This window comes from Anomaloglossus baeobatrachus, chromosome 3, assembly GCF_048569485.1.
Source record: "Anomaloglossus baeobatrachus isolate aAnoBae1 chromosome 3, aAnoBae1.hap1, whole genome shotgun sequence".
Taxonomy (NCBI): domain Eukaryota; kingdom Metazoa; phylum Chordata; class Amphibia; order Anura; family Aromobatidae; genus Anomaloglossus; species Anomaloglossus baeobatrachus.
This window is the reverse complement of record NC_134355.1, coordinates 458,487,822-458,515,026: the sequence shown is the minus strand read 5'-3', so window position 1 is coordinate 458,515,026 and position 27,205 is coordinate 458,487,822. Positions and strand designations below refer to the sequence as shown.

Below are 27,205 nucleotides of genomic sequence, written 5' to 3'. Positions count from 1 at the left end.
TGGCAGCTCGCCTCGCCTCGGCTCCCCCCCCCCACGGATTGGTCGCTCGCCTCAGCCTGGCCCCACCCTCCGCACGCATCGCCAGACATAACCTTGCGCTGCTGGGATCGTGACGGAGCCGGTGAACGCTGGTAACCATTATACACATCGGGTAACTAAGGTCCCTTAGTTACCCGATGTGTATCATAGTTACCAGCGTACACCGGCTCCCGGTACACATGTGCAGGGAGCCGGCATTATACTCCTCTCCCCCCAGGACTACTCTTCCTATTATAGTCCTCCTATTATACTCCTCTCTGAGTATAATAGGAGAACTATTATAGCATGGGGGATGGAGCACGATGGGGTGCGCAGCATGGGGGATGTAGCACGATGGGGGGTGCGCAGCATGGCGGATGGAGCACGATGGGGAGTGCGCAGCATGGAGGATGGAGCACGATGGGGAGTGCGCAGCATGGGGGATGGAGCATGATGGGGGGTGCGCAGCATGGGGGATGGAGCACGATGGGGGGTGCGCAACATGGGGAATGGAGCACGATGGGGAGTGCGCAGCATGGGGGATGGAGCACGATGGGGAGTGCGCAGCATGGGGGATGGAGCACGATGGGGGTGCGCAGCATGGGGGATGGAGCACGATGGGGGGTGCCCAGCATGGGGGATGGAGCACGATGGGGAGTGCGCAGCATGGGGGATGGAGCACGATGGGGAATGCGCAGCATAGGGGATGGAGCACGATTGGGGTTGGGCAGCATGGGGGATGGAGCACGATGGGGGGTGCGCAGCATGGGGGATGGAGCACGATGGGGTGTGCGCAGCATGGGGGATGGAGCACGATGGGGAGTGCGCAGCATGGGGGATGGAGCACGATGGGGTGTGCGCAGCATGGGGGATGGAGCACGATGGGGAGTGCGCAACATGGGGGATGGAGCACGATGGGGAGTGCGCAGCATGGGGGATGGAGCATGATGGGGGGTGCACAGCATCGGGGATGGAGCACGATGGGGAATGCGCAGCATGGGGGATGGAGCACGATTGGGGGTGCGCAGCATGGGGGATGGAGCATGATGGGAGGTGCACACCTGCCCCCAACACACACACACACACAACACACCACACACACACTGGGAACCACAAACACCGCCCTACACAGACACCCACACACACAGACAACGCCGCACACACACAACACCCAACACACAAACACCGCGGCATACATAAATATACGCACATACCGCACAACACACACATTGCACAAAACATACCTCCCCCCAAAACACACCACACCCACACAAACCGCGCAACACACACACACACAACGCTACAGACACACAGCGCTCCACAAACAACGCAACACACGCAACACACATACAACACCGCTCTCACCCCCCGCCACACCCAGACAACACCCAGAACATGTACAGCGCCCTACACAAACACTTGGTAACTACACACAACAACATCTATATATATATATATATATATATCTCTATCTATCTATCTATCTATATATATATATATATAACAAAAATCATACATGAACTACACAATACGTAAATCCTAGAATACCCGATGCGTAGAATCGGGCCACCTTCTAGTAAATACTATAAGAGACACAGGCCCTTGAGCTTCAGATAGAAATGTACCCAGAGAAAAAACTACCTTATTCTTCTTTATAGGCACACTGTACTGCATATTTCCCAGGGGGCAATGCCCCTAGGATTTCACTGTATTGAGCGCCCTCGTTGGCTGCCGGCAGTGTTTTCTCTGGCTGGTCTCCCCGAGATCAGTGATTGTTTTGTCTTGTTGGTCTACTAGGCATTGCTCCCACCTGGCCAGAATCCTACTCCACACTGATGAGGGGCAATACCCCGAAACAGCTGTCTGTGGATGGATACCTGGCCTTGGTATTTTCCTTGTCATATCTTTAAACTTGTGAAAGAGTTGGATATTGACTAAAAGGGCCACTTCATATGGTGGTTATGGTGGTCTCCTAAAAAGAGCCACTCCTTGGCTAGGTCCTTCCCAGAGGGAAATCTGGCTAGTTTGTGTTGAGACTCCTAACAGAGGCTCCACGGACTTTTTTGATTTGATTATTCTTCTTTATAGGCACACTGTACTGGTACACAAAGCTACAGCACTGTATACTAAAACACTTCTACAATACTTATGGCCTTGGCTATAGAGCCTGTGGCTCAAAGCTAAGGGTACCGTCTCACTAAACGACGTACCAGCAATTCCGACCACGATATGATCTGGTTGGGATCGCTAGTGCGTCGCTACATGGTCGCTGGTGAGCTGTCAATCAGGCAGATCTCACCAGCGACCAGCTAGCAGCGACTCGTGGAAACGATGCTGCGCTTGGTAACCAAGGTAAATATCGGGTAACTAAGCAAAATACTTTGCTTGGTTACCCGATATTTACCCTGGTTACCAGCGCACACCGCTTAGCGCTGGCTCCCTGCACTCGTAGCCAGGGTACACATCGGGTTACTAAGCAAAGCGCTTAGCTTCGTTACCCGATGTGTACTCTGGCTACGTGTGCAGGGAGCCAGCACTGACAGCGGCGTACGCTAGTAACCAAGGTAAATATCGGGTAACCGAGCAAAGCGCTTTGCTTAGTTACCTGATGTGTACCTTGGTTACCAGCGTCCGCAGCTTCCAGAAGCAGTCTCCCTGCTCCCTGCACATTCAGATCGTTGCTCTCTCGCTGTCAAACACAGCTATGTGTGTGCTTCACAGCTGGAGAGCAACGAGCAAAAAATGAACCAGAGCAGTGTGTAACGATCAGCGATTTCACAGCAGGGGCCAGGTCGCTGCTTAGTGTCACACACAGCGAGATCACTGACAAGGTCACTGGTACGTCACAAAACCTGTGACTCAGCAGCGATCTCAGCAGCGATCTCGCTAGCGATCTCGCTATGTGAGAAGTACCCTAAGGCTGCTGACTATTATACAAGAGGTTGTGAGGCAAAATCCTGAGGCGGGATAAGAGATGGAAAAGCAGAGTGTTAATGAATATACCGAACACAGATTCCGCCCCTCCCTTGTGTCAGAGGAGAACAATCACAGTACACATCCCGCAGTGTGGGGCTGGTCCCGCTGGATCTGGGACAGTAGTGCAAATGTTTTGTCTTTAAACTCAGCAGCAGTGAAAGATGAAAGGACAAACAAGTAAAATCTTAAACTTACTAAGATCTTCCGCGAGTTGGACCCTTTTTCCGGTCAGCAGATTAACTTTTTTATCGTTGGCTTCAGCAAAGTCTTCCAAGACTTCTTTTACATTCTTCTCTAAACGTCTTACTGTGTGAAAGAGAAAGGACAATTACTGCTTAATAATAAGGATACAATACTCAAAGCATCGTCAAAGTCAGAAAACACCTTAGATCTTATTCATATTAGTGATTTATTTTAAGTAAAAAAACAGATATTTTCATCAGTATGTCAAGTCAGTTTTTAACATTAATATTTTCGTTTTTGTCATATGCATAAATGAGATGTTTCTCACGCTTCACCTGTCAAACATTCAGTGAAAAACTGACAGCACTAGGATGCAACCAGGGTGCGGTTTGCAGTCTGAATTTTCCATGACCCCAGACGTTTGGATTGGAGACTTTGACTCAGCTATGATCACAAGGACTCCTCAATTTTAATTTGCAGGACACTCGGCATGTGACCAGTCTCATAGTCAAAACTGGTTAAGCCCTGTGTGCACGATGCATTTTTTCACATTTTTTGGGTGCAGTTTTGGTCTCAAAACTGCATGAATTTCCTTCCCCAGCAAAGTCTATGAGATTTCATTTTTGCTGTCCGCACGTTGTATTTTTTTTCCGGCTGCATCTCTGTGGTGACCACAAAGAAGCAGCATGTTGATTCTTTATGCGTTTTTAGCCAGCGTTTCAAAATGGATGCGTTTTTGCCAAAAGAAGGGAATTTTGTTACTTACCGTAAATTCCTTTTCTTCTAGCTCCTATTGGGAGACCCAGACGATTGGGTGTATAGCACTGCCTCCGGAGGCCACACAAAGCATTACACTAAAAAGTGTAAGGCCCCTCCCCTTCTGGCTATACACCCCCCGTGGGATCACTGGCTCACCAGTTTTAGTGCTAAAGCAAGAAGGAGGAAAGCCAATAACTGGTTTAAACAAATTCACTCCGAAGTAACATCGGAGAACTGAAAACCGTTCAACATGAACAACATGTGTACCCGAAAAAAACCAACAATCCCGAAGGACAACAGGGCGGGTGCTGGGTCTCCCAATAGGAGCTAGAAGAAAAGGAATTTACGGTAAGTAACAAAATTCCCTTCTTCTTCGGCGCTCCATTGGGAGACCCAGACGATTGGGACGTCCAAAAGCAGTCCCTGGGTGGGTAAAGAAATACCTCATGTTAGAGCTGCATAGACAGCCTTCCCCTACGGGGAGGTAACTGCCGCCTGCAGGACTCTTCTACCTAGGCTGGCGTCCGCCGAAGCATAGGTATGCACCTGATAATGTTTGGTGAAAGTGTGCAGACTCGACCAGGTAGCTGCCTGGCACACCTGTTGAGCCGTAGCCTGGTGTCGTAATGCCCAGGACGCACCCACGGCTCTGGTAGAGTGGGCCTTCAGCCCTGATGGAACCGGAAGCCCAGCAGAACGGTAGGCTTCAAGAATTGGTTCTTTGATCCATCGAGCCAGGGTGGCTTTTGAAGCCTGCGACCCTTTGCGCTTACCAGCGACAAGGACAAAGAGTGCATCCGAGCGGCGCAGGGGCGCCGTGCGGGAGATGTAGATTCTGAGTGCTCTTACCAGATCTAACAAATGTAAATCCTTTTCATACCGAAGAACTGGATGAGGACAAAAGGAAGGCAAGGAGATATCCTGATTAAGATGAAAAGAGGATACCACCTTAGGGAGAAACTCCTGAATGGGGCGCAGCACTACCTTGTCCTGGTGGAACACCAGGAAGGGAGCCTTGGATGACAGCGCTGCTAGCTCAGACACTCTCCGAAGAGACGTGACCGCCACTAGAAAGACCACTTTCTGTGAGAGACGAGAAAGTGAAACATCCCTCAGAGGCTCGAAGGGCGGCTTCTGGAGAGCAACTAGTACCCTGTTTAGATCCCATGGATCTAACGGCCGCCTGTACGGAGGGACGATATGACAAACCCCCTGCAGGAACGTGCGCACCTGAGAAAGTCGTGCTAGACGCTTCTGAAAAAACACGGATAGTGCCGAGACTTGCCCCTTAAGGGAGCCGAGCGACAAGCCCTTTTCCAACCCAGATTGCAGGAAGGAAAGAAAAGTAGGTAACGCGAATGGCCAGGGGGATACTCCTTGTGCAGAGCACCAGGATAAGAAAATCCTCCACGTTCTGTGGTAGATCTTAGAAGAAGTGGACTTCCTAGCCTGTCTCATGGTGGCAACGACTCCTTGGGATAATCCTGAAGACGCTAGGATCCAGGACTCAATGGCCACACAGTCAGGTTCAAAGCCGCAGAATTCCGATGGAAAAACGGCCCTTGGGACAGTAAGTCTGGTCGGTCTGGTAGTGTCCACGGTTGGCCGACCGTGAGATGCCACAGATCCGGGTACCACGACCTCCTCGGCCAGTCTGGGGCGACGAGTATGACGCGGCTGCAATCGGATCTGATCTTGCGTAGCACTCTGGGCAAGAGTGCCAGAGGTGGGAACACATAAGGGAGCCGGAACTGCGACCAATCTTGCACTAAGGCGTCTGCCGCCAGAGCTCTTTGATCGCGAGACCGCGCCATGAACGTCGGGACCTTGTTGTTGTGCCGCGACGCCATTAGGTCGACGTCCGGCACCCCCCAGCGGCGACAGATTTCCTGAAACACGTCCGGGTGAAGGGACCATTCCCCTGCGTCCATACCCTGGCGACTGAGGAAGTCTGCTTCCCAGTTTTCTACGCCCGGGATGTGAACCGCTGATATGGTGGATGCTCTGTCCTCCACCCACAACAGAATCCGCCGGACTTCCTGGAAGGCTTGCCGACTGCGTGTCCCTCCTTGGTGGTTGATGTATGCCACCGCTGTGGAGTTGTCCGACTGAATTCGGATCTGCTTTCCTTCCAGCCACTGCTGGAAGGCTAGTAGGGCAAGATACACTGCCCTGATTTCCAGAACATTGATCTGAAGGGTGGACTCCTGCTGAGTCCACGTCCCTTGAGCCCTGTGGTGGAGAAAAACTGCTCCCCACCCTGACAGACTCGCGTCTGTCGTGACCACTGCCCAGGATGGGGGTAGGAATGATCTCCCCTGTGATAATGAGGTGGGAAGAAGCCACCATTGCAGAGAGTCCTTGGCCGTCTGGGAAAGGGAGACTTTCCTGTCCAGGGAAGTTGACTTCCCGTCCCATTGGCGGAGAATGTCCCATTGAAGTGGGCGCAGATGAAACTGTGCAAACGGGACTGCCTCCATTGCTGCCACCATCTTCCCTAGGAAGTGCATGAGGCGCCTTAAGGAGTGCGACTGACCATGAAGGAGAGACTGTACCCCTGTCTGTAGTGACCGCTGCTTGTCCAGCGGAAGCTTCACTATCGCTGAGAGAGTATGAAACTCCATGCCAAGATACGTTAGTGATTGAGTCGGTGACAGATTTGACTTTGAAAAGTTGATGATCCACCCGAAAGTCTGGAGAGTCTCCAGCGCAACATTCAGGCTGTGTTGGCATGCCTCTTGAGAGGGTGCTTTGACAAGTAGATCGTCCAAGTAAGGGACCACCGAGTGTCCCTGGGAGTGCAAGACTGCTACCACTGCCGCCATGACCTTGGTGAAAACCCGTGGGGCTGTCACCAGACCAAATGGCAGAGCTACGAACTGGAGATGTTCGTCTCCTATCACAAAACGTAGAAAACGTTGGTGCTCTGTAGCAATCGGCACGTGGAGATAAGCATCTTTGATGTCTATTGATGCAAGGAAATCTCCTTGAGACATTGAGGCAATGACGGAGCGGAGGGATTCCATCCGGAACCGCCTGGCGTTCACATGCTTGTTGAGCAGCTTTAGGTCCAGAACAGGACGGAACGAGCCGTCCTTTTTTGGAACCACGAAGAGATTGGAGTAAAAACCTTGCCCTTGTTCCTGAAGAGGAACAGGGATCACCACTCCTTCTGCTCTTAGTGAGCCCACCGCCTGCAGAAGAGCATCTGCTCGGTCGGGATGTGGGGAAGTTCTGAAGAACCGAGGCGGAGGACGAGAACTGAACTCTATCCTGTACCCGTGAGACAAAATGTCTGTTACCCACCGGTCCTTGACCTGTGGCAGCCAAATGTCGCAAAAGCGGGAGAGCCTGCCACCGACCGAGGATGCGGAGGGAGGAGGCCGAAAGTCATGAGGCAGCCGCCTTGGAAGCGGTTCCTCCGGTTGCTTTCTTGGGGCGTGAGTGAGCCCGCCAGGAATCTGAGCCCCTTTGCTCCTTTCTGAGTCCCTTTGGACGAGGAGAATTGGGCCTTGCCGGAGCCTCGAAAGGACCGAAACCTCGACTGCCACTTCCTTTGTTGAGGTTTGCTTGATCTGGGCTGAGGTAAGGAGGAGTCTTTACCCTTGGACTGTTTAATGATTTCAGCCAATTGCTCACCAAACAGTCTGTCTACAGATAGTGGCAAGCTGGTTAAACATTTTTTGGAAGCAGAATCCGCTTTCCATTCTTTTAACCACAAGGCTCTGCGCAAAACCACCGAGTTGGCAGACGCCATTGAGGTACGGCTCGTAGAGTCCAGGACAGCGTTGATAGCATAGGTCGCAAACGCAGACATTTGCGAAGTTAAGGACTCCACTTGCGGCACTGCTGGACGTATGATAGAGTCCACCTGTGCCAGACCAGCTGAAATAGCTTGGAGTGCCCACACGGCCGCGAATGCTGGAGCAAACGACGCGCCGATAGCTTCATAGACAGATTTCAACCAAAGGTCCATCTGTCTGTCAATGGCATCTTTAAGTGAAGCCCCATCCTCCACTGCAACTATAGATCTAGCCGCAAGCCTGGAGATTGGGGGATCCACCTTTGGACACTGGGTCCAGCGTTTGACCACGTCAGGGGGAAAGAAGGGAATTTTGTTACTTACCGTAAATTCCTTTTCTTCTAGCTCCAATTGGGAGACCCAGACGATTGGGTGTATAGCTACTGCCTCCGGAGGGCACACAAAGCATTACACTAAAAAGTGTAAGGCCCCTCCCCTTCTGGCTATACACCCCCCGTGGGATCACGGGCTGCTCAGTTTTAGTGCAAAAGCAAGAAGGAGGAAAGCCAATAACTGGTTAAACAAATTCAATCCGAAGGAACATCGGAGAACTGAAACCATTCAACATGAACAACATGTGTACCCGAACAAACCAAAAATCCCGAAGGAAACAGGGGCGGGTGCTGGGTCTCCCAATTGGAGCTAGAAGAAAAGGAATTTACGGTAAGTAACAAAATTCCCTTCTTCTTCGGCCCTCCATTGGGAGACCCAGACGATTGGGACGTCCAAAAGCAGTCCCTGGGTGGGTAAATGAATACCTCAAGTTTGGACTGTAAAAACAGCCCTTCCCTACATGGAGGCAACCGCCGCCTGCAGGACTCATCTACTTAGGCTGGCATCCGCCTAAGCGTAGGCATGCACCTGAAAATGCTTGGTGAAGGTGTGCAGACTCGACCAGGTAGCCGCCTGGCACACCTGCTGAGCCGTAGCCTGGTGCCGTAATGCCCAGGACGCACCCACGGCTCTGGTAGAATGGGCCTTCAGCCCTGATGGAACCGGAAGCCCAGTAGCACGGTAGGCTTCAAGGATTGGTTCCTTGATCCATCAAGCCAGGGTGGATTTTGCAGCCTGCGACCCCTTGCGCTGACCAGTGACAAGGACAAAGAGTGCATCCGAGCGGCGCAGGGACGCCGTGCGGGAAATGTAGATTCTGGGTGCTCTACACCAGATCCAACAAAGCCATTACATATCGATGAAATGGATAAGGATAAAAGGAAGGTAAGGAGATATCCTGATTGTGATGAAAAGGGGATACCACCTTAGGGAGAAACTCTGGGATCGGGCGCAGCACTACCTTGTCTTGGTGAACACCAGGAAGGGAGCTTTGGATGACCGCGCTGCTAGTTCGGACACTCTCCGAAGAGACGTGACCGCTACCAGAAAGGCCACTTTCTGTGAAAGTCGAGAAAGTGAAACATCCCTCAGAGGCTCGAAGGGCGGCTCCTGGAGAGCAATTAATACCCTGTTCAGATCCCATGGGTCTAACGGCCCCTTGTACGGAGGGACAATGTGATAACCCCCCTGCAGGAACGTGCGTACCTGAGGAAGTCGTACTAGGCGCTTCTGAAAAAATACCGACAGCGCTGCGACTTGTCCTTTAAGGGAGCCGAGCGACAAACCTTTTCCCAGACCAGATTGCAGGAAGGGAGGAAAAAGGAGACAATGCAAATGGCCAGGGAGACACTCCCTGAGCAGAGCACCAAGATAAGAATAACTTCCACGTCTTGTGGTAGATCTTGGCAGACGTCGGCTTCCCAGCCCGTCTCATGGTGGCAATGACGTCTTGAGATGGTCCTGAAGACGCTAGGATCTCGGACTCGATGGCCACACAGTCAGGTTCAGGGCCGTAGAATTCAGTGGAAAAAACGGCCCTTGGGACAGTAAGTCTGGCCGGTCTGAGAGTGCCCACGGTTGGCCGACCGTGAGATGCCACAGATCCGGGAATCACGACCTCCTCGGCCAGTCTGGGACGACGAGGATGGCGCGGCGGCAATCGGAGCTGAGCTTGCGTAGCACTCTGGGCAACAGTGCCAGAGGTGGAAACACATAGGGTAGCTGGAACTGCGACCAATCCTGAACTAAGGCGCCTGCCGCCAGAGCTCTTTGCTCGTGAGACCGCGCCATGAAAATCGGGACCTTGTTGTTGTGCCGAGACGCCATTAGGTCGACGTCCGGCATCCCCCAGCGGCTACAGATTTCCTGACACCCTTCTGGGTGCAGAGGCCATTCCCCTGCGTCCATGCCCTGGCGACTGAGGAAGTCTGCTTCCCATTTTTCTACGCCCGGGATGTGAACTGCGGATATGGTGGATGCTCTGTCTTCCACCCACATCAGAATCCGCCGGATCGCCTGGTAGGCTTGGCGATGCGTGTTCCGCCTTGGTGGGTGATGTATGCCACCGCTGTGGAATTGTCCGACTGATTTCGGATCTGTTTTCCTTCCAGCCACTGCTGGAAGGCTTGCAGGGCAAGATACACTGCCCAGATTTCCAGAACATTGATCTGAAGGATGGACTCCTCTGAAGAGAGTCCTTGACCGTCTGAGAAGGGAGACGTTCCTGTCTAGGGACGTCGACTCCCCAACCCATTGGCAAAGCATGTCCCATTGAAGTGGACGCAGATGAAACTGCGCGAAAGTGACTGCCTCTGCATGAGGCGTCTTAAGGGGTGTGACTGGCCTTGAAGGAGAGACTGCACCCCCGTCTGTAGTGAACGCTGCTTGTCCAGCGGAAGCTTCACTATCGCTGAGGGAGTGTGAAACTCCATGCCCAGATATGTCAGCGATTGGGTCGGTGCCCGATTTAACCTTGAAAAGTTGATGATCCACCCGAAACTCTGGAGAGTCTCCAGCGCCACGTTCAGGCTGTGTTGGCATGCCTCTTGAGAGGGTGCCTTGACAAGTGGATCGTCCCAGTAAGGATCACAGAGTGACCCTGAGAGTGCAGGACTGCTCCCACTGCTGCCCTGAACTTGGTGAAAACCCGTAGGGCTGTCGCCAGACCGAAGGGCAGGGCTACGAACTGAAGATGCTCGTCTTCAATAACGAAACGTGGCAAACGCTGGTGCTCTGGAGCAATCGGCACGTGGAGATAAGCATCCTGATGTCTATTGATGCTAGGAAATCTCCTTGAGACATTGAGGCAATGACGGAGCGGAGGGTTTCATCCGGAACCGCCTGGCCTTCACGTGCTTGGTGAGCAGTTTTAGGTCCAGAACGGAACGGGAAGAGCCATCCTTTTTTGGCACCCCAATCAGATTGGAGGAAAAACCGTGTCTTGTTCCTGAAGAGGAACAGGGATTAACACTCCTTCTGCCTGCAGAAGAGCATCGGCTCGGGGGGGGGGGTGGGAAAGTTCTGAAGAATCGAGCCGGAGAACGAGAACAGAACTCTATCCTGTACACGTGAGACACAATGTCTCTCACCCACCGGTCTGTGACCTGTGGCAGCTAAATGTCGCCAAGCGGGAGAGTCTGCCACCAACCGCGGATGCGGAGAGAGAGAGCTGAAAGTCATGAGGAGACCGCCTTGGTAGCGGTTCCTCCGGCTGCCTTCCTTGGGCGTGATTGAGCCCGGCCGGAATCTGAGCCCCTCTGAGCCTTTTGAGCCCTTTTGGACGAGGACAATTGGGACCTGCCCGAGCCTGGGAAGGACCGAAACCTCGACTGTCCCTCCAGGACAGCATTAATAGGGTAAGTCGCAATGCAGACATTGCGAGGTTAAGGACACCACCTGCGGCACAGATGTACATGTGCTCAAGACCAGCTGCGCAAGACCAGCTGAAATAGCTTAGAGTGCCCCTACGGCTGCGAATGCCGGAGCAACCGACACGCTAATAGCTTCACAGACAGATTTCAACCAGAGGTCCATCTGTCTGTCAATGGCATCTTTAAGTGAAGTCCCATCTCCACTGCAACTATGGATCTAGCCGCAAGCCTGGAGATTGGGGGATCCACCTTTGGACCCTGGGTCCAGCGCTTGACCACGTCAGGGGGAAAGGGATAACGTGTATCCTTAATACGTTTGGAGAAACGCTTATCTGGTAAGCGTGGTGTTTCTGAACTGCTTCTCTGAAGTCAGCGTGGCCAGAAAAGTACTCAATATACGCATGAGATACTGAAAAGGGATTTCTCCTGCTGTGAAGCTGACTCCTCCACTGGGGGAGCTGAGGGAGAAATATCCAACATTCCATTGATGGACGCTATAAGATCATTCACTATGGCGTCACCATCCGGTGTATCCGGATTGAGAGCGGTGTCAGGATCAAAGCCCTGATCAGCTACGTCTGCCTCATCATACAGAGAGTCCTCCTGCTGGGACCCTGACCAGTGATGAAGCCGAGTGCCGCACCCAGCGAGCTGGCTTAGGCTGTCTGGGACTGTCGTCCGTGTCAGAGCCTTCACCCTGGAATGCCTGGGACCCCCCCGGAGCACTGATTATGTTCCAAATGAGGGTGGCCAGGGAGCATTGATCAAGATTGCCCATGGCCTGTCTGGACTGCAAAGTCTCTATCCCATGACAATCTATCAGCCGAAACTGCAACTCCGTCCCTGTCCCTGGACAGGGTTCTTTGGCCACCTCTAGTAGAGACCCCGGCTGACCAAGTGCTACAGGGGAGCATTTGCACACAATGGGGGTCAGTGGAACCTGCCGGTGGAACAGTATCACATGCAGTAAAAGCAGCATAGAAAGCCTGTGTTGCTTTTTTGCTGCTGTATTCTAGCCATCTAGGAGAATATAGCCAAGAATAGCGACCGTACAGTGCAATGTATAGCATACAAGCATAAGTACAAATGAACACTTCAGCACATGCAATACAAGCAGCATAGAAAGCCTGTGCCTTGGCACCCTTGCTTTTTTGCTGCTGTTGTCCAGCCATCTAGGAGAATATAGCCAAGAGTAGCGACCGTACAGTGCAATGTATAGCATACAAGCATAAGTACAAATGAACACTTCAGCACATGCAATACAAGCAGCCTATAAAGCCTGTGCCTTGGCACCCTTGCTTTTTTGCTGCTGTTATCTCGCCATCTAGGAGGGCATATAGCCAAAAATAGCGACCTACAGTGCAGTGTATAGCATACAAGCATAAAATACAAATGGACACTTCGGTATTTAGTGGGGTCAGCACTTCAGGTGCTGCTTACCGCCCGCCTATAACGCGGGTGTGTGGTCGCCAGAGCCCTGTGACTGGTTGCCCAGAGCTTGTCTCCGTTCCCCAGCTCGGACTGCGTGCAGGAATGGCTGCCGGCGTCCTGTGAAGAGGGGCGGGCCGTGGGCGTGCCCCAGACAAGAGCGGGAAACTGGCGTCCCACTGTGTCCAGTGAAGGGGGCTGGAGAATGCAAAGCAGACTCCAGCCCTCGGCGCTGACTTTCTGTACAGCGTCCCGCCTCTCCCCTGACTGGCAGGGCTGGGGGCGGGAACGAAACGAAAACTAGGCCGCAAAACCGGGGACTCGAGTAATAAGCGCGGCCGTCCATGTGCACCGCCAGCGCGGAAGTCCCCGGCGCACCACAAGTCCCAGCCGCGCCACAGTGTAAAAAACACCCAGCAGCGGCCGGCGCGGCAGTTCCCAATACATAAATTCACTCAGCAAAGCTGCAGTGAATAATAGCACGAGCGCTCCGCGCTGTTGCCCCCGGCGCACTAACACTCCCAGCAATGTTGGTGTGTGTGTGCGCGCTTGCCCGGGGACACAGAGTACCTTAATGTAGCAGGGTCCTGTCCCTGACGATACTCAGCTCCATATCCAGCAGGTTCTCTGGGTCTGTGGATGGAGCCCGGTCTCAGTGCCTGGAGACCTGTAAGATCCCACTTCACCCAGAGCCCTGAGGGGGGATGGGGAAGGAAAACAGCATGTGGGCTCCAGCCTCCGTACCCGCAATGGGTACCTCAACCTTACAACACCACCGACAAAAGTGGGGTGAGAAGGGAGCATGCTGGGGGCCCCATATGGGCCCACTTTTCTTCCAACCGACATAGTCAGCAGCTGCTGCTGACTAAAAACAGTGGAGCTATGCGTGGATGTCTGACCTCCTTCGCACAAAGCTTGAAAAACTGAGCAGCCCGTGATCCCACAAGGGGTGTATAGCCAGAAGGGGAGGGGCCTTACACTTTTTAGTGTAATGCTTTGTGTGGCCTCCGGAGGCAGTAGCTATACACCCAATCGTCTGGGTCTCCCAATGGAGCGCCGAAGAAAGGATAACGTGTATCCTTAAGACGTTTGGAGAAACGCTTGTCTGGATAAGCATGGTGTTTCTGGACTGATTCTCTGAAGTCAGCGTGGTCCAGAAAAGTACTCAGGTTACGCTTGGGATACCTGAAATGGAACTTCTCCTGCTGTGCAGCTGCCTCTTCTGCTGAAGGGGCTGGGGGAGAAATATCCAACAGTTTATTGATGGCCGCTATAAGGTCATTTACCATGGCGTCACCATCAGGAGTATCCAGATTGAGAGCGGTCTCAGGATTAGACTCCTGATCACCCTCCTCTGTCTCATCACGCAGAGACTCTTCTCGCTGAGACCCTGATCCGCGTGATGACGTGGAGGGTCTCTCCCAGCGAGCTCGCTTAGGCTGCCTGGGACTGTCATCTGAGTCAGAGCCTTCAGCCTGAGATGCCTGGGACCCCCTTGAAGCACGGATTAACTCCAACTGAGGGGGACCGGGGAACATTGACGCAGCAGTGTCCATGGTCTGAGTGACTGGCCTGGCCTGCAAGGTCTCTAGGATTTTTGTCATAGTGACAGACATCTTGTCAGCAAAAACTGCAAACTCTGTCCCCGTCACCGGGACAGGGTTCACCGGTGACTCTGCCTGGGCCACTACCACCATAGACTCCGGCTGACGAAGTGGCACAGGGACCGAACATTGCACACAATGGGGGTCTTTGGAACCTGCCGGTAGATCAGCCCCACAAGCGGCACAAGCAGCGTATACAGCCTGTGTCTTGGCACCCTTGCGTTTTGCGGATGACATGTTGTCGTCTCCTCAGAGCAATATAGGGTATACAGCCAAGAAGCGACCTTACAGTGCAATATATATATATATGGTATAGAGAAAAAAATACACCAATATAACACTGTGGCACTAGTGGGGCCAGCACTAATGTGCTGCTTACCGCCCGCTTAACGCGGGTGTGTGGTCGCCAGAAATCCCTTGTCTGGGTCTCCCAGAGCCTGTGTCCGTTCTCCAGCCAGACTGCATGTAGGAATGGCTGCCGGCGTCCTGTGGAGAGGGGCGGGCCCTGGGCGTGTGCAGACAAAGTGCGGGAAACCTGCGTCCCACTGTGCTCAGTGAGAGGGCTGGAGTATGTAAATAAGACTCCAGCCCTCAGCGCTGACTATCGTACAGCGTCTCTCCCTTGCCCTGATTGACAGGGTGGGGGCGGGAACGAAGCGGAGCTAGGCCGCAAAAGCCGGGGACTAGATTTATAAGCGCCGCCGTCGTAAAAGCACGGTCGGCGCTATCAGAGAAACTGCAGTGACTGTAACCCCAGCGCGCAGCGCTACTGTCCCCGGCGCACTAGCACACCCAGCAAGCCTGGAGTGTGCGCGGCCTGTCCATACGGGGACACAGAGTACCTGAATGTTGCAGGGCCTTGTCCCTGAACGGTACCCAGCTCCGTATCCAGCAGGTTCTACGGGTCTGTGGATGGAGCCCGGCCTCAGGGCTTGGGGGCCGGTAAGATCCCACTTCCTCAGAGCCCCTCAGGGGGATGGGGAAGGAAAGCAGCATGTGGGCTCCAGCCTCCGTACCCACAATGGGTACCTCAACCTTAACAAACACCGCCAATAGGAATGGGGTGAGAAGGGAGCATGCTGGGGGCCCTAGTATGGGCCCTCTTTCTTCCATCCGATATAGTCAGCAGCTACTGCTGACTAAACAGTGGAGCTATGCGTGGATGTCTGACCTCCTTCGCACAAAGCTTGAAAACTGAGCAGCCCGTGATCCCACGGGGGGTGTATAGCCAGAAGGGGAGGGGCCTTACACTTTTTAGTGTAATGCTTTGTGTGGCCTCCGGAGGCAGTGCTATACACCCAATCGTCTGGGTCTCCCAATGGAGCGCCGAAGAAATGCTGCATCTTTGTGGTCCCCACAAAGATGCAGAGTGTGCACATAGCCTTAAGGTGGTGTCACACATAGCGACGCAGCAGCGATCACGACCAGCGATCTGACCTTATCAGGATCGCTGCTGCGTCGTTACATGGTCGCTGGTGAGCTGTCAAACAGGCAGATCTCACCAGCGACCAGCCCCCAGCGACGAATGGAAGCGTAACTAATATTGGGTAACCAAGAAAAGCACTTCTCTTGGTTACCCGATATTTACCTTAGTTACTAGCGTCCGCCGCTCTCATGCTGCCAGTGCCGGCTCCCTGTTCCCTGCACTCCTAGCCAGAGTACACATCGGGTTAATTACCCGATGTGTACTCCAGCTACGTGTGCAGGGAGCAGGGAGCCGGCAAGCGGACGCTAGTAACTAAGGTAAATATCGGGTAACAAAGGAAAGGGCTTCTTAGTTACCCGACGTTTACCGTGGTTACAGCTTACCACAGGCTGCCAGACGCCAGCTCCCTGCTCGCTTCAGTTTGTCGCTCTCTCGCTGTCACACACAGTGATGTGTGCTTCACAGCGGGAGAGCAACGTCCAAAAAATGAAGCAGGACATTCAGCAACAACCGGCGACCTCACAGCAGGGGCCAGGTCGTTGCTGGATGTCACACACACCGACAGTGACGGGACGTCCCTGCTACATCACAGAAAATGGTGACTTAGCAGCGACGTCGTTGTCGCTATGTGTGACACCACCTTTACAGTCAGAGAAGTTATAAAATTTATGAAGACATCTCTTTGGTTTCTAGATAGGGGACATATCCCCCCCCCCACAATTAACATATGGGATTAATTAAAACAGGGTAAATGGAGAGAAATGACACGCATCTACTTTAAAGTAAGAGCCTCCTGCAATAACCAGGTTATTACAACAGATTATCTGCTGGGAGACAGATCGGGGGGGGGGGGGGGTCTGTGTATCCAGAACTGGAAAGGTGTCAAATGTGTCACCTCTGAAGTCAGTTCCGCTGAATTTCAAAAGATCGTCCCAGACTTTTTGGTGATGATAGTAAGTGATGAATTTTGGGGTTTGTAGCCATCCTATATTTATGGGCAATACATTTTCAGTTTTGCCATCCTGAGGGGAAAAACATGCATATTTGTGAAAAAAATAAATAAAAAATTGTGCTAATAAAATCAAATGCCAAATTGTGATCATTGTTCAAAGACAGGAAGATACATTGCTGAGTAGTAATTATATGTCTCACACTGGTAATGCCTCTGGAGGCAGATTCTCAGTGAGATCTTTGAGCTGTTCCACGCTTAGGACTTGACATTTACGTACAAGAAAAAACCTGAATTTTTCTAGAATAAGAGACTCAGGTTTAAGTTGCATGAATCACATGACTGGTCCCCTTTAAGCCCTTACCGACAAATGAAGTACTGGTACGTGATATGCCTGCTCCCTGGTACCGAGCCCACATCTTTGCCAGCAGATAATGGCTGTGTTATTGAGCCATCATCTGCCTCTAACAGCAGAGGGTGGAGCTCTATACAGCAATAATGTAAAAAAAAAATAAAAATTCGCCATTTTCCGAGAGCCGTAATGTTTTAAATTTTTGTAATATGGAGCTGTGTAAGGGGTTGTGCTTTGCACCCAGAGACGATGTGATTTCAATTTGAAGCAGATAATGTTAGGTTGACCTAACTGTTACAGCTGTTGCCAGCGATGTCCGAATGCGGAGAGAGTACCGGTAACCCCCCTCTGCTATTCCAGCCTCAATGAAAACCGGCAGACGCTGTTATACACATAAGACCTGGAGATGTGCGGCTCCCAAATAGAACTGTACTGATTTTGTTTACATTACAAAGTTATACAAAGTTGATTAGGGCGTAACCATGCAACATACATATTCATTAATCTACATTCATTAAAAGGCGTGGATTACATGTTCCCAGCAAGAGAAATTAACATAATGACTTTTATTCCCATAACAGTCTATAACATTTCTTCTTGCCATAATAAGATGTTTTTCAGTTGTTTCTAATTCAAAACATTCTGTGTCCTTGAGTTTGGTCTCAAAGTTTGTTACGTAAATAAGTCTGGTCTTGTTCTTGCAAAGGAGAATGAATTTCCATTATTTTTCTACCAAGTGAAAAAGTTAACTCTTTCCTCACAATACTATGTTTTGATCGCCTTTTAAATTTTCATATGTTCTTGCGCCAGCCGAAAAACTGAAATTCTAGCATTTCAAATATGTTTTACTTGTTACGCTGTTTACCAATCGGATTAATTTATTTTATATATTGATAGACTGGACTTTTCGAAACCAGCAATGCCAAGTTGTTGTGTTTTTTTTTTCTTTTTTAAAAAATGCTCTTTTGCCTCTAAAAAAGGGAATTTTGTTTACTTACCGTAAATTCCTTTTCTTCTAGCTCCTATTGGGAGACCCAGACAATTGGGAGACCCAGACAATTGGGTGTATAGCTTCTGCCTCTGGAGGCCACACAAAGTATTACACTTTAAAAAGTGTAACCCCTCCCCTCTGCCTATACACCCTCCCATGGACCACGGGCTCCTCAGTTTTGGTGCAAAAGCAGGAAGGAGAAAACTTATAAATTGGTCTAGGGTAAATTCAATCCGAAGGATGTTCGGAGAACTGAAGACCATGAACCAAAAGAACAATTCAACATGAACAACATGTGTACACAAAAGAACAACCAGCCCAAAGGGCACAGGGGCGGGTAATGGGTCTCCCAATAGGAGCTAGAAGAAAAGGAATTTACGGTAAGTAAACAAAATTCCCTTTTTCTTTGTCGCTCCATTGGGAGACCCAGACAATTGGGACGTCCAAGAGCAGTCCCTGGGTGGGTAAAAGAATACCTCAATAAAAATAGCCGAAAACGGCCCCCTCTTACAGGTGGGCAACCGCCGCCTGAAGGACTCGCCTACCGAGACTGGCGTCTGCCGAAGCATAGGTATGCACTTGATAGTGTTTCGTGAAAGTGTGCAGACTAGACCACGTAGCTGCCTGACACCTGCTGAGCCGTCGCCCGGTGCCTGTGCCTCCTTCCACACAAAGCATAAAACTGAAGAGCCCGTGGTCCACGGGAGGGTGTATAGGCAGAGGGGAGGGGTTACACTTTTTAAAGTGTAATACTTTGTGTGGCCTCCAGAGGCAGAAACTATACACCCCAATTGTCTGGGTCTCCCAATTGTCTGGGTCTCCCAATGGAGCGACAAAGAAATAAAGCAAAAAGTGCGTATGCTTGCTATCTGTGTAATTCTACTGACCAGGAGAATAATATTGCCAGGTCAGGTTTACCGTATAGTGAACATGGTAAATAAAAAACAAGCCCCAACACGGCTATGTCAGTGGAAAAATAAATAACGATTAAAGGGGTGGTTCACCCATTTTTTTTATTTTCTGTAGGAGTTCTACTTACCTTTCTAGGTTCTCCTTTGGCTTCTGTTTCCAGTTCTGGCACTGAGCGGCGCTATCCTGCACGCTCAGTGCCGGTCACATGACCCCCTGGAGCTGTGGCCGCCAGCATCCTCTTACGTCCCGGCATTTCCGGGCTCTCAAACTGGACGGGTACGTCAGAGGAGGCTGGCACCACTCAGATTGAGTGACAGGGCTGTGGGCGGTAACTACCGCACATCACAGCCCAGCATCGAGGGGAGGATCCGGAGGACGTCACTGTGGAGCCGGCGTCCTGCAGATGGTGAGGCACGGGGCGCCATTGTGCAGTGCAGGGGTGGGGGGGGGTCTTCAGCTGAATCCCCCCCTGCACGTAAGTATGTGATCACACTGTCCACCCCGCCCCACTCTGCTGCGATGTCAGGAGAGCGGCCTGTGTTGGGCAGTGTGATCATCTGCTCCTCCCAGCAGCAAGACACTGACAGGCATGTCACCGCTGTGCTCTGCCATCCGTCCTGCTGCATGGCACCAACTGTATGCACTCTGTCACCTGCACCACAAGTCGCAGAGTGGAGACAGTTGGTGACAGAGCACCTCTGCCCCCCCCCGTTTTTTCCCCACTCTCCTCTCTCCCCCCACTCTTTTCCCCCTCCCCTCTTCCCCCCTCTTATCCCTCTCTCCTCTCCCCTCTCTTTTCCCTCGATCTCTTTTCCTCCCCCTCTCTCTCTTCTCCCCCCTCTCTCTCTTCTCCCCCCCTCTCTCTCTTCTCCCCCCCGCTCGCTCTCCTCTCCCCCCCGCTCGCTCTCCTCTCTCCCCCCGCTCGCTCTCTCTTCCGCTCTCTTCTCCCCCCCCGCTCGCTCTCTTCTCCCCCCCCGCTCGCTCTCTTCTCCCCCCCCCCCCGCTCGCTCTCTTCTCCCCCCCCCCCCGCTCGCTCTCTTCTCCCCCCCCGGCTCGCTCTCTTCTCCCCCCCGGCTCGCTCTCTTCTCCCCCCCCGCTCGCTCTCTTCTCCCCCCCCCGCTCGCTCTCTTCTCCCCCCCCCGCTCGCTTCTCCCCCCCGGCTCGCTCTCTTCTCCCCCCCACTTGCTCTCTTCTCCCCCCCCGCTCGCTCTCCTCCCCCCCCCCCGCTCTTTTTCCTCGCCCTCTCCTGGTATGGTTAGTACAGAAATCTCTCCATCGTGGAGGGGTGAGAGGGAGTAATAAACATGGAGTCCCTACTGTGTCTGTGTATTTATTTCTAATAAAGTATTTTTCTCTGTGTGATGTCTTTTTTTTTTAAACCCTTTGTTGGAGATTCTTAATGGCCAGGTTAAACTTGGCCTGACATTAAGAATCTCGGGCTTTATACCAGCTGGCAAAACATAGCTGGTATTAACCCCTTATTACCCAGCGTGCCACCTGCCACCAGGGCCACTGGAAGAGTTGGATACAGCGCCTGAAGATGGCGCTTCTATGAAAGCGCCATTTTCTGGGGCAGCTGTGGACTGCAATTCGCAGTGGGGGGCCCAGAAAGTTTGGGCACCCTGCATTGTGGATTCCAATCCCCAGCTGCCTAGTTGTACCTGGCTGGACTCAAAAATTTGGCGAAGCCCACATCATTTTTTTTTCTTTTTAATTATTTCATGAAATTCATGAAAAAAAAGGGCTTCTCTATATTTTTGGTTCCCAGCCGGGTACAACTAGGCAGCTGGGGGTTAGGGGCAGCCCGTAGCTGCCTGCTGTACCTGGCTAGCATACAAAAATATGGCGAAGCCCACGTCATTTTCTTAAAAACGTTTTCATGGAAAAACCTTTATAAAAAAAAATGCTTCCCTGCATTTCTATTGCCAGTGAAAGTAACACCAAGCAGCGGGGGCTAGCAGCCAGTAGCTTCTTTGGTTACCCTTAGCAATAGAAAATGCAGCGGGAGCCCACAATGTGATTTTTGTGTTTTTTTATTTTTAATGAATTTTTTTTTAAAAAAATCGGCATGGGCTTCGCCCATCGAGCACCAGAGCATTTTACTTCTCATTCATCCCAAGTAATCAGATGACTCCAGTGTCGGCCGATTACTTGTTCTGTGTCCCCCTGCATCCATCGCAGCGTGTACGGGCTGTGAGGTCAGCGGAGTGGAGACAGTGACATGCTCTGCTCTGACACATAGTGTGCTGCATGTCACTATCTTTCTCCACTCTGGTACTTGTTGTGCAGGTGACCGGATGCTACATGTCACTAACTGTCTCCACTATGGGACTTGTTGTGCAGGTGAGAGTGTATACAGTTGGTACTATGCAGCAGAAATCACAGAGTGGGGCAGTTAGTGACATGTATCATCCGGTCACCTGCACAACAAGTCCCAGAGTGGAGACAGTGACATGCTCTGCTCTGACACATAGTGTGCTGCATGTCACTATCTTTCACCACTCTGGTACTTGTTGTGCAGGTGACCGGATGCTGCATTTCACTAACTGTCTCCACTCTGGGACTTGTTGTGCAGGTGACCGGATGATACATGTCACTAACTGCCCCACTCTGAGACTTGTTCAGGTGAGAGTGTATACAGTTGTAACAATGCAGCAGAAGTCACAGAGTGGAGCAAGTTAGTGACATGTATCATCCGGTCACCTGCACAACAAGTCCCAGAGTGGATACAGTGACATGCAGCACACTATGTGTCAGAGCAGAGCATGTCACCAACTTGCTCTGCTCTGTCACCTGCAGTGCTGCATGTCACGTTTTTGCCGCGATTTGGTGCGTTTTTTGCTGCGTTTTTGCTCACTGCGTTTTTAATCAGTGCACAATGCCATTAAAGATTGTTGATGGAAAAAAAAAAAAAAGGTCTGATGTCATTTCCTTATTCAAAATGTTCATTGTATGCAGGAGAGCAGACAGCAGCTGCAGAACTACAAGGCTCAGCATCCTCCATTCACTAGTGTATGCAGGAGAGCAGACAGCAGCTGCAGAACTACAAGGCTCAGCATCCTCCATTCACTAGTGTATGCAGGAGAGCAGACAGCAGCTGCAGAACTACAAGGCTCAGCATCCTCCATTCACTAGTGTATGCAGGAGAGCAGACAGCAGCTGCAGAACTACAAGGCTCAGCATCCTCCATCCAGGACTGTATGCAGTTTTTTACCCAAAAAGAAAAAAAAAATAACATGGGCTTCGCCATATTTTTGTATGGTAGCCGGGTACAGCAGGCAGGTACGGGCTGCCCCCAACCCCCAGCTGCCTATTTGTACCCAGCTGGGAACCAAAAATATAGAGAAGCCCTTTTTTTTTTTAAATTATTTCATGAATTTCATGAAATAATTTAAAAAAAAAAAATGACGTAAGCTTCGCCTAATTTTGGTGTCCAGCCGGGTACAACTAGGCAGCTGGGGATTGGAATCCACAGTGAAGGGTGCCCAAGCTTTCTGGGCACCCCCACTGCGAATTGCAGTCCGCAGCCACCCCAGAAAATGTCGCTTTCATAGAAGCGCCATCTTCTGGCGCTGTATCCAACTCTTCCAGCTGCCCTGATGCCGGGTGGCTAGCTGGGTAATAATGGAGTTAGGGCTAGCTGTATATTATCAGCTAGCCCTAAGCCCGAAATTCATGGTGTCACGCCAATATTAGACATGGCCACCATGAATTTCTAGTAATGATAAAAAAAAAAACACAACACACAGAAAAATATTTTTATTAGAAATAAAACACAACACAATTAGTGACTCCATCTTTATTGAAATAAACCCCCTTCCGCAGTAATCCTGGGTTAGGGTCCCGCGCCGTCCAATCCGGATCCAATATCACCTGATCGGTTTGCTGGAAGGCAAAGCGATCAGATGATGTGTCAGGTTAAACTACGTGAATCACAGGACACAGCAGCTGATTGTATAAAAGCCGATTATACAATCAGCTGATGCATCAGTAGAAAAAAAAATAAATAAATACATACTCACTTATGTGCTGATTACCAGCAGCTCCTGCAGCGGAGTCTGATCCTGGCCCATCACTGCAGGAGCTGCCGGTAATCAGCTGATGAAGTCCCCTGACGGCAGGATCAGCTGATAGCCGGCCGGGCGCGAAAAAGCCGGCGACACCACGAGAATCGATCAGCTGATGCGTCAGGTGACTGCATCAGGTGATCCACCGCCAGGTCCTGCAAGCTTCGTACGTGCCCCGGGGAGACTGCACACAGCCAGAGCGGCGGTACCGAGACAGGGGCTGGAAGCAGGCATGGCACCGGGACCCTGCAGACAGGTGAGTATGACATACACACACACACTGTATATATGCACACACACACACACACTGTATAAACACACACACAGACACACTGTATATACACACACACACTGTATATACGCGCACACATACACATACTCTGTATATACGCGCACACACACTTTCTTCCCCTGGCTGTGTAGAGCTGCTGCTGTCTCTGTGTGATTGCTCTCAGTGCACATCCACTGGGAAGAGGCAGGGAGGAGGGTTTGGTCGGAGAGCAGAGTGGGTGTATTAGACACAATGGGTGTGTTAGATAAGCTAGACACCGCCCTAGAGCCACAAAGAATTCTGGGACTTGTAGGAACTGAACACAGGAAGTCAGAGGAGAGATTAACCCCATCAGAGCTGGAGCCAGCAATGAGCATGTGCTGCTAGTGCACAATAAAAGGTAATTTTGCTGAAAAAACATAATAGATGTGTTGAGGGGCACATATTAGCAAGATTTATCAGAAAAAAAAAAATCAGTTTTGGTAACTGGACAACTTCTTTAATAAATAATATTTATGGTCCTTGGCATTTCGTTGGAAGAAACAAAAGCACAAAACCTGAAAATTGCGTGTTTGGAAAACTGTTAACATTAACAAGTGTAAGACAAGTGACGTGTGCGAGTTTTCAATGCATACCTTCTGTGTTTGTTAGCTGTTGCCTCAATGTGTTTGCTGTAATTCCCAACATCCGCTGTATTCTCCAGAATAGAACAACATCATTGCACTCCAGCTGGAAAATTAATAAGATATCACTATGAAAATGTTCAGTGGCTTTCAGCACAATATATGAAATGTACATGCTTATTATGTATTCTGTATATGTGACTGCATACAGACGGTTAATATAGCGTGCTAGTAGAACACTGGCACCACCTATGTTTAATGTAAAGGATTGCACACAAAGGAAAGGATTTAATTCAGTTTTTTCTTTTATTAAATATTTTTGGAACTGCTTTACTTGCACTGTACAGGCACAAATGTTTTATTTTCATGGCTATGTACATATCTGTGTGCCAGTGCATTTTTAGGCATTATCTTTAGTACAGTTGTAGCAATATTTTATTGAAATAATGGGAGAATTTCTGTGAATTTAAGAACAAATGTCATAAGGCAGGCTGCAGAAGGTCACCCTACACTTTATTCTTGATGTACAGAGTTGAAGATCTACAACAGTAATGGCCCCTAATATTCTGACAAGACATGGTAAGCCTACGCTCCTTTTTCAACATATCTTAATGACCTTTGTATATGCTCACTAAATGCTACAGTACAAAAGAAAGGGACAAGGTCTGTGAAGTGGGGCTAATGTTCATGAGCAGTTTCCAGAAACAACAGGAAGTCAAAAATAGCCCTGGTGCTCAGATTGGAAAAAGGAATATTGCTATTTTTTATTCAGGTGGTAAAAACATTGCAATATAAATATCGGAGTGTTAATACTATAAGAAGCAACTAGGTTTTGAAACAAAAATTGTGGTCATGATGCACTGTTATGGGGGGGGGGGGAATCTGCCGCTGACACAGTTATTAGAGTAATGTGCCCAAAATCTGTACGGTAATAGGTTTCTAGAGTATATGTCCCCCATCTTAGTAAATATAACCCCCATCCTGGGCAAATCCTGGTGTACACATGTCCCTAATCCTATTATGTATGTCCCTAATTCTGGTATATATGTTCCCCATCCTGGTCTATGTCCCCCCATTATGGGTCCATACTGGTATATATGCCTCCCGATATTACACACACGTGAAAAAAAAAAATGATTCCACTCATCATCCATCCGCTCCCCCGATGTGCGGTGTCCTCTTCTGATGTCAGCAAGTGACTTTGGGGAGCAAGCGGCGCAGCGTATGACGTCAATGTCATGCACCCCCAGTTACATGCCGATGTCAGCTGCTGGCTAATCAAAAATGAATATTCACTGCTTCTCACGCCTGGGATTATGGGGGTGGGGAGTAGTGCATATTCACTTTTATTTTTAACACATACGTGATTGCGGCAGTAAGCCAGGGACTAGGGCGATCAGTGTGTCCATTATTAAAAAAAAAATTCACAGCTCCCTGCGCACATAATTCCACCCACCTCTCGACAATAGCTTCAGTGCCAAGAGGTGGGCCAGATTATAGCCATGGGGAGCAGTGAATATTCATTTTCTCTAATAGCGGCACGCATGTTCACCTCAGCCGCCAGTTTCTTGCACCGGAGCTCCTGCCTCCTGTGACCTACTCCACCGCAGCTCCCGCAGTGAGCCAAGCACCACTGGACAGTAAGATGCACTCCCCCCTTTTCCTCCCAAATTTGGGGGAAAAAAAAACGGATTTTTGTGTACTCACCGTAAAATAGTTTTCTCTTAGCCATCATTGGGGGACACAGGACCATGGGTGATATGCTGCCTATCCATAGGAGGACACTAAGTAGATGCAAAAGCATAGCTCCTCCTCTGCAGTATACACCCCCTGGCCGGGCTAGGCAACCTCAGTTTTAGTACACAAGCAGTAGGAGAAAAAACCAGTAAAAACTTCTCAACAGAGGAACATGAGAAAAGAAGAGTCATAACCAAATAAGGTACTGAGAGAACCAAGGCCCAACAGGGCAACAGGGTGGGTGCTGTGTCCCCCAATGATGGCTAAGAGAAAACTATTTTAAGGTGAGTACACAAAAATCCGTTTTTCTCTGATGCCTCATTGGGGGAAACAGGACCATGGGACGTCCTAGAGCAGTCCATGGGTGGGAAACATAAAAGAAGACAACACAACCCAAGGACTAGGAACCAGTCCCAGACAGCCTGGAGCGCCTACTGAGAGAGGTGCTCTACTGCCGTTTGCAGAATTTTCCTACCCAGATTTGCCTCAGTTGAAACCTGGGTATGGACTCTAATGCTTTGAAAACGTATGTAGGCTAGACCAGGTCGCAGCCTTACACATCTGTTCCACTGAAGCCTGATGCCGAATGGCCCACGAAGTGCCAACTGCTCGCGTGGAATGAGCCCGCAGCCCACTAGGAATGGGCTTGAGTTGCAAGCGGTAGACTTCCTGGATCGCAGAGCAAATCCAGCGAGCCAGAGTCGCCTTTGAAGCTGCCTGTCCCTTCTTAGGCCCCTCAGGAATGACGAACAAAGAGTCCGTTTTCCTAAAGGGGGCTGTCCTGGATATGTAATATCTGAGAGCTCTGACGAGGTCTAACGAATACAGAGACCTTTCCACCCTATGAACCGGGTGTGGACAAAAGGAAGGTAGAACAATGTCCTCGTTCAAATGAAACGGGGTAAGAACCTTTGGAAGGAAATCCGGAAGGGGGCGCAGAACCACCTTGTCCTGGTGAAAGATCAGAAAAGGCTCGCGGCAAGAGAGTGCTGCTAGCTCCGAAACCAGTCTGATGGACGTAATTGCCACCAGGAATGTTACCTTCCAGGACAAAAGAGCAAGGGAGGATTCCTTGAGGGGTTCAAAGGGAGACCTCTGGAGAACGTCCAGAACGAGGTTGAGGTCCCATGGTTCCAGCGGCCGTTTGTACGGGGGAACTAGATGCGAAATGCCCTGGAGGAAGGTCTTGACTTGCAGTTTTTGAGCCAGACGGCATTGGTAGAAGATTGAGAGCGCTGAGACCTGCCCTTTAAGGGAACTGAGAGCCAACCCCGCTTGCAAGCCAGACTGTAGAAAGTCGAGAATTCTGGGGATGGCCAGAGGCATAGGCTGGACGTTAGTTTCTCTGCACCATGAAAGGAAGATTTTCCATGTACGGTGGTAAATGCGGGATGAAGCAGGCT

General features: G+C 50.7%; 1 protein-coding gene across 12 annotated transcripts in view; it reads right to left on the bottom strand.

The window, feature by feature from the left end:
• The window catches only part of OPA1 (OPA1 mitochondrial dynamin like GTPase), a 296,183-nt gene that overhangs the window by 42,290 nt on the left and 226,688 nt on the right, over positions 1–27,205 (bottom strand). For all 12 annotated transcript variants that reach the window (XM_075340498.1, XM_075340503.1, XM_075340499.1 and 9 more), the window contains 2 exons: positions 24,078–24,171; positions 3,190–3,300 (listed from right to left, as the gene is read on the bottom strand). In XM_075340498.1, the coding sequence (XP_075196613.1) occupies positions 3,190–3,300; positions 24,078–24,171 (205 nt within the window). The remainder of the gene's footprint in view (positions 1–3,189; positions 3,301–24,077; positions 24,172–27,205) is intronic.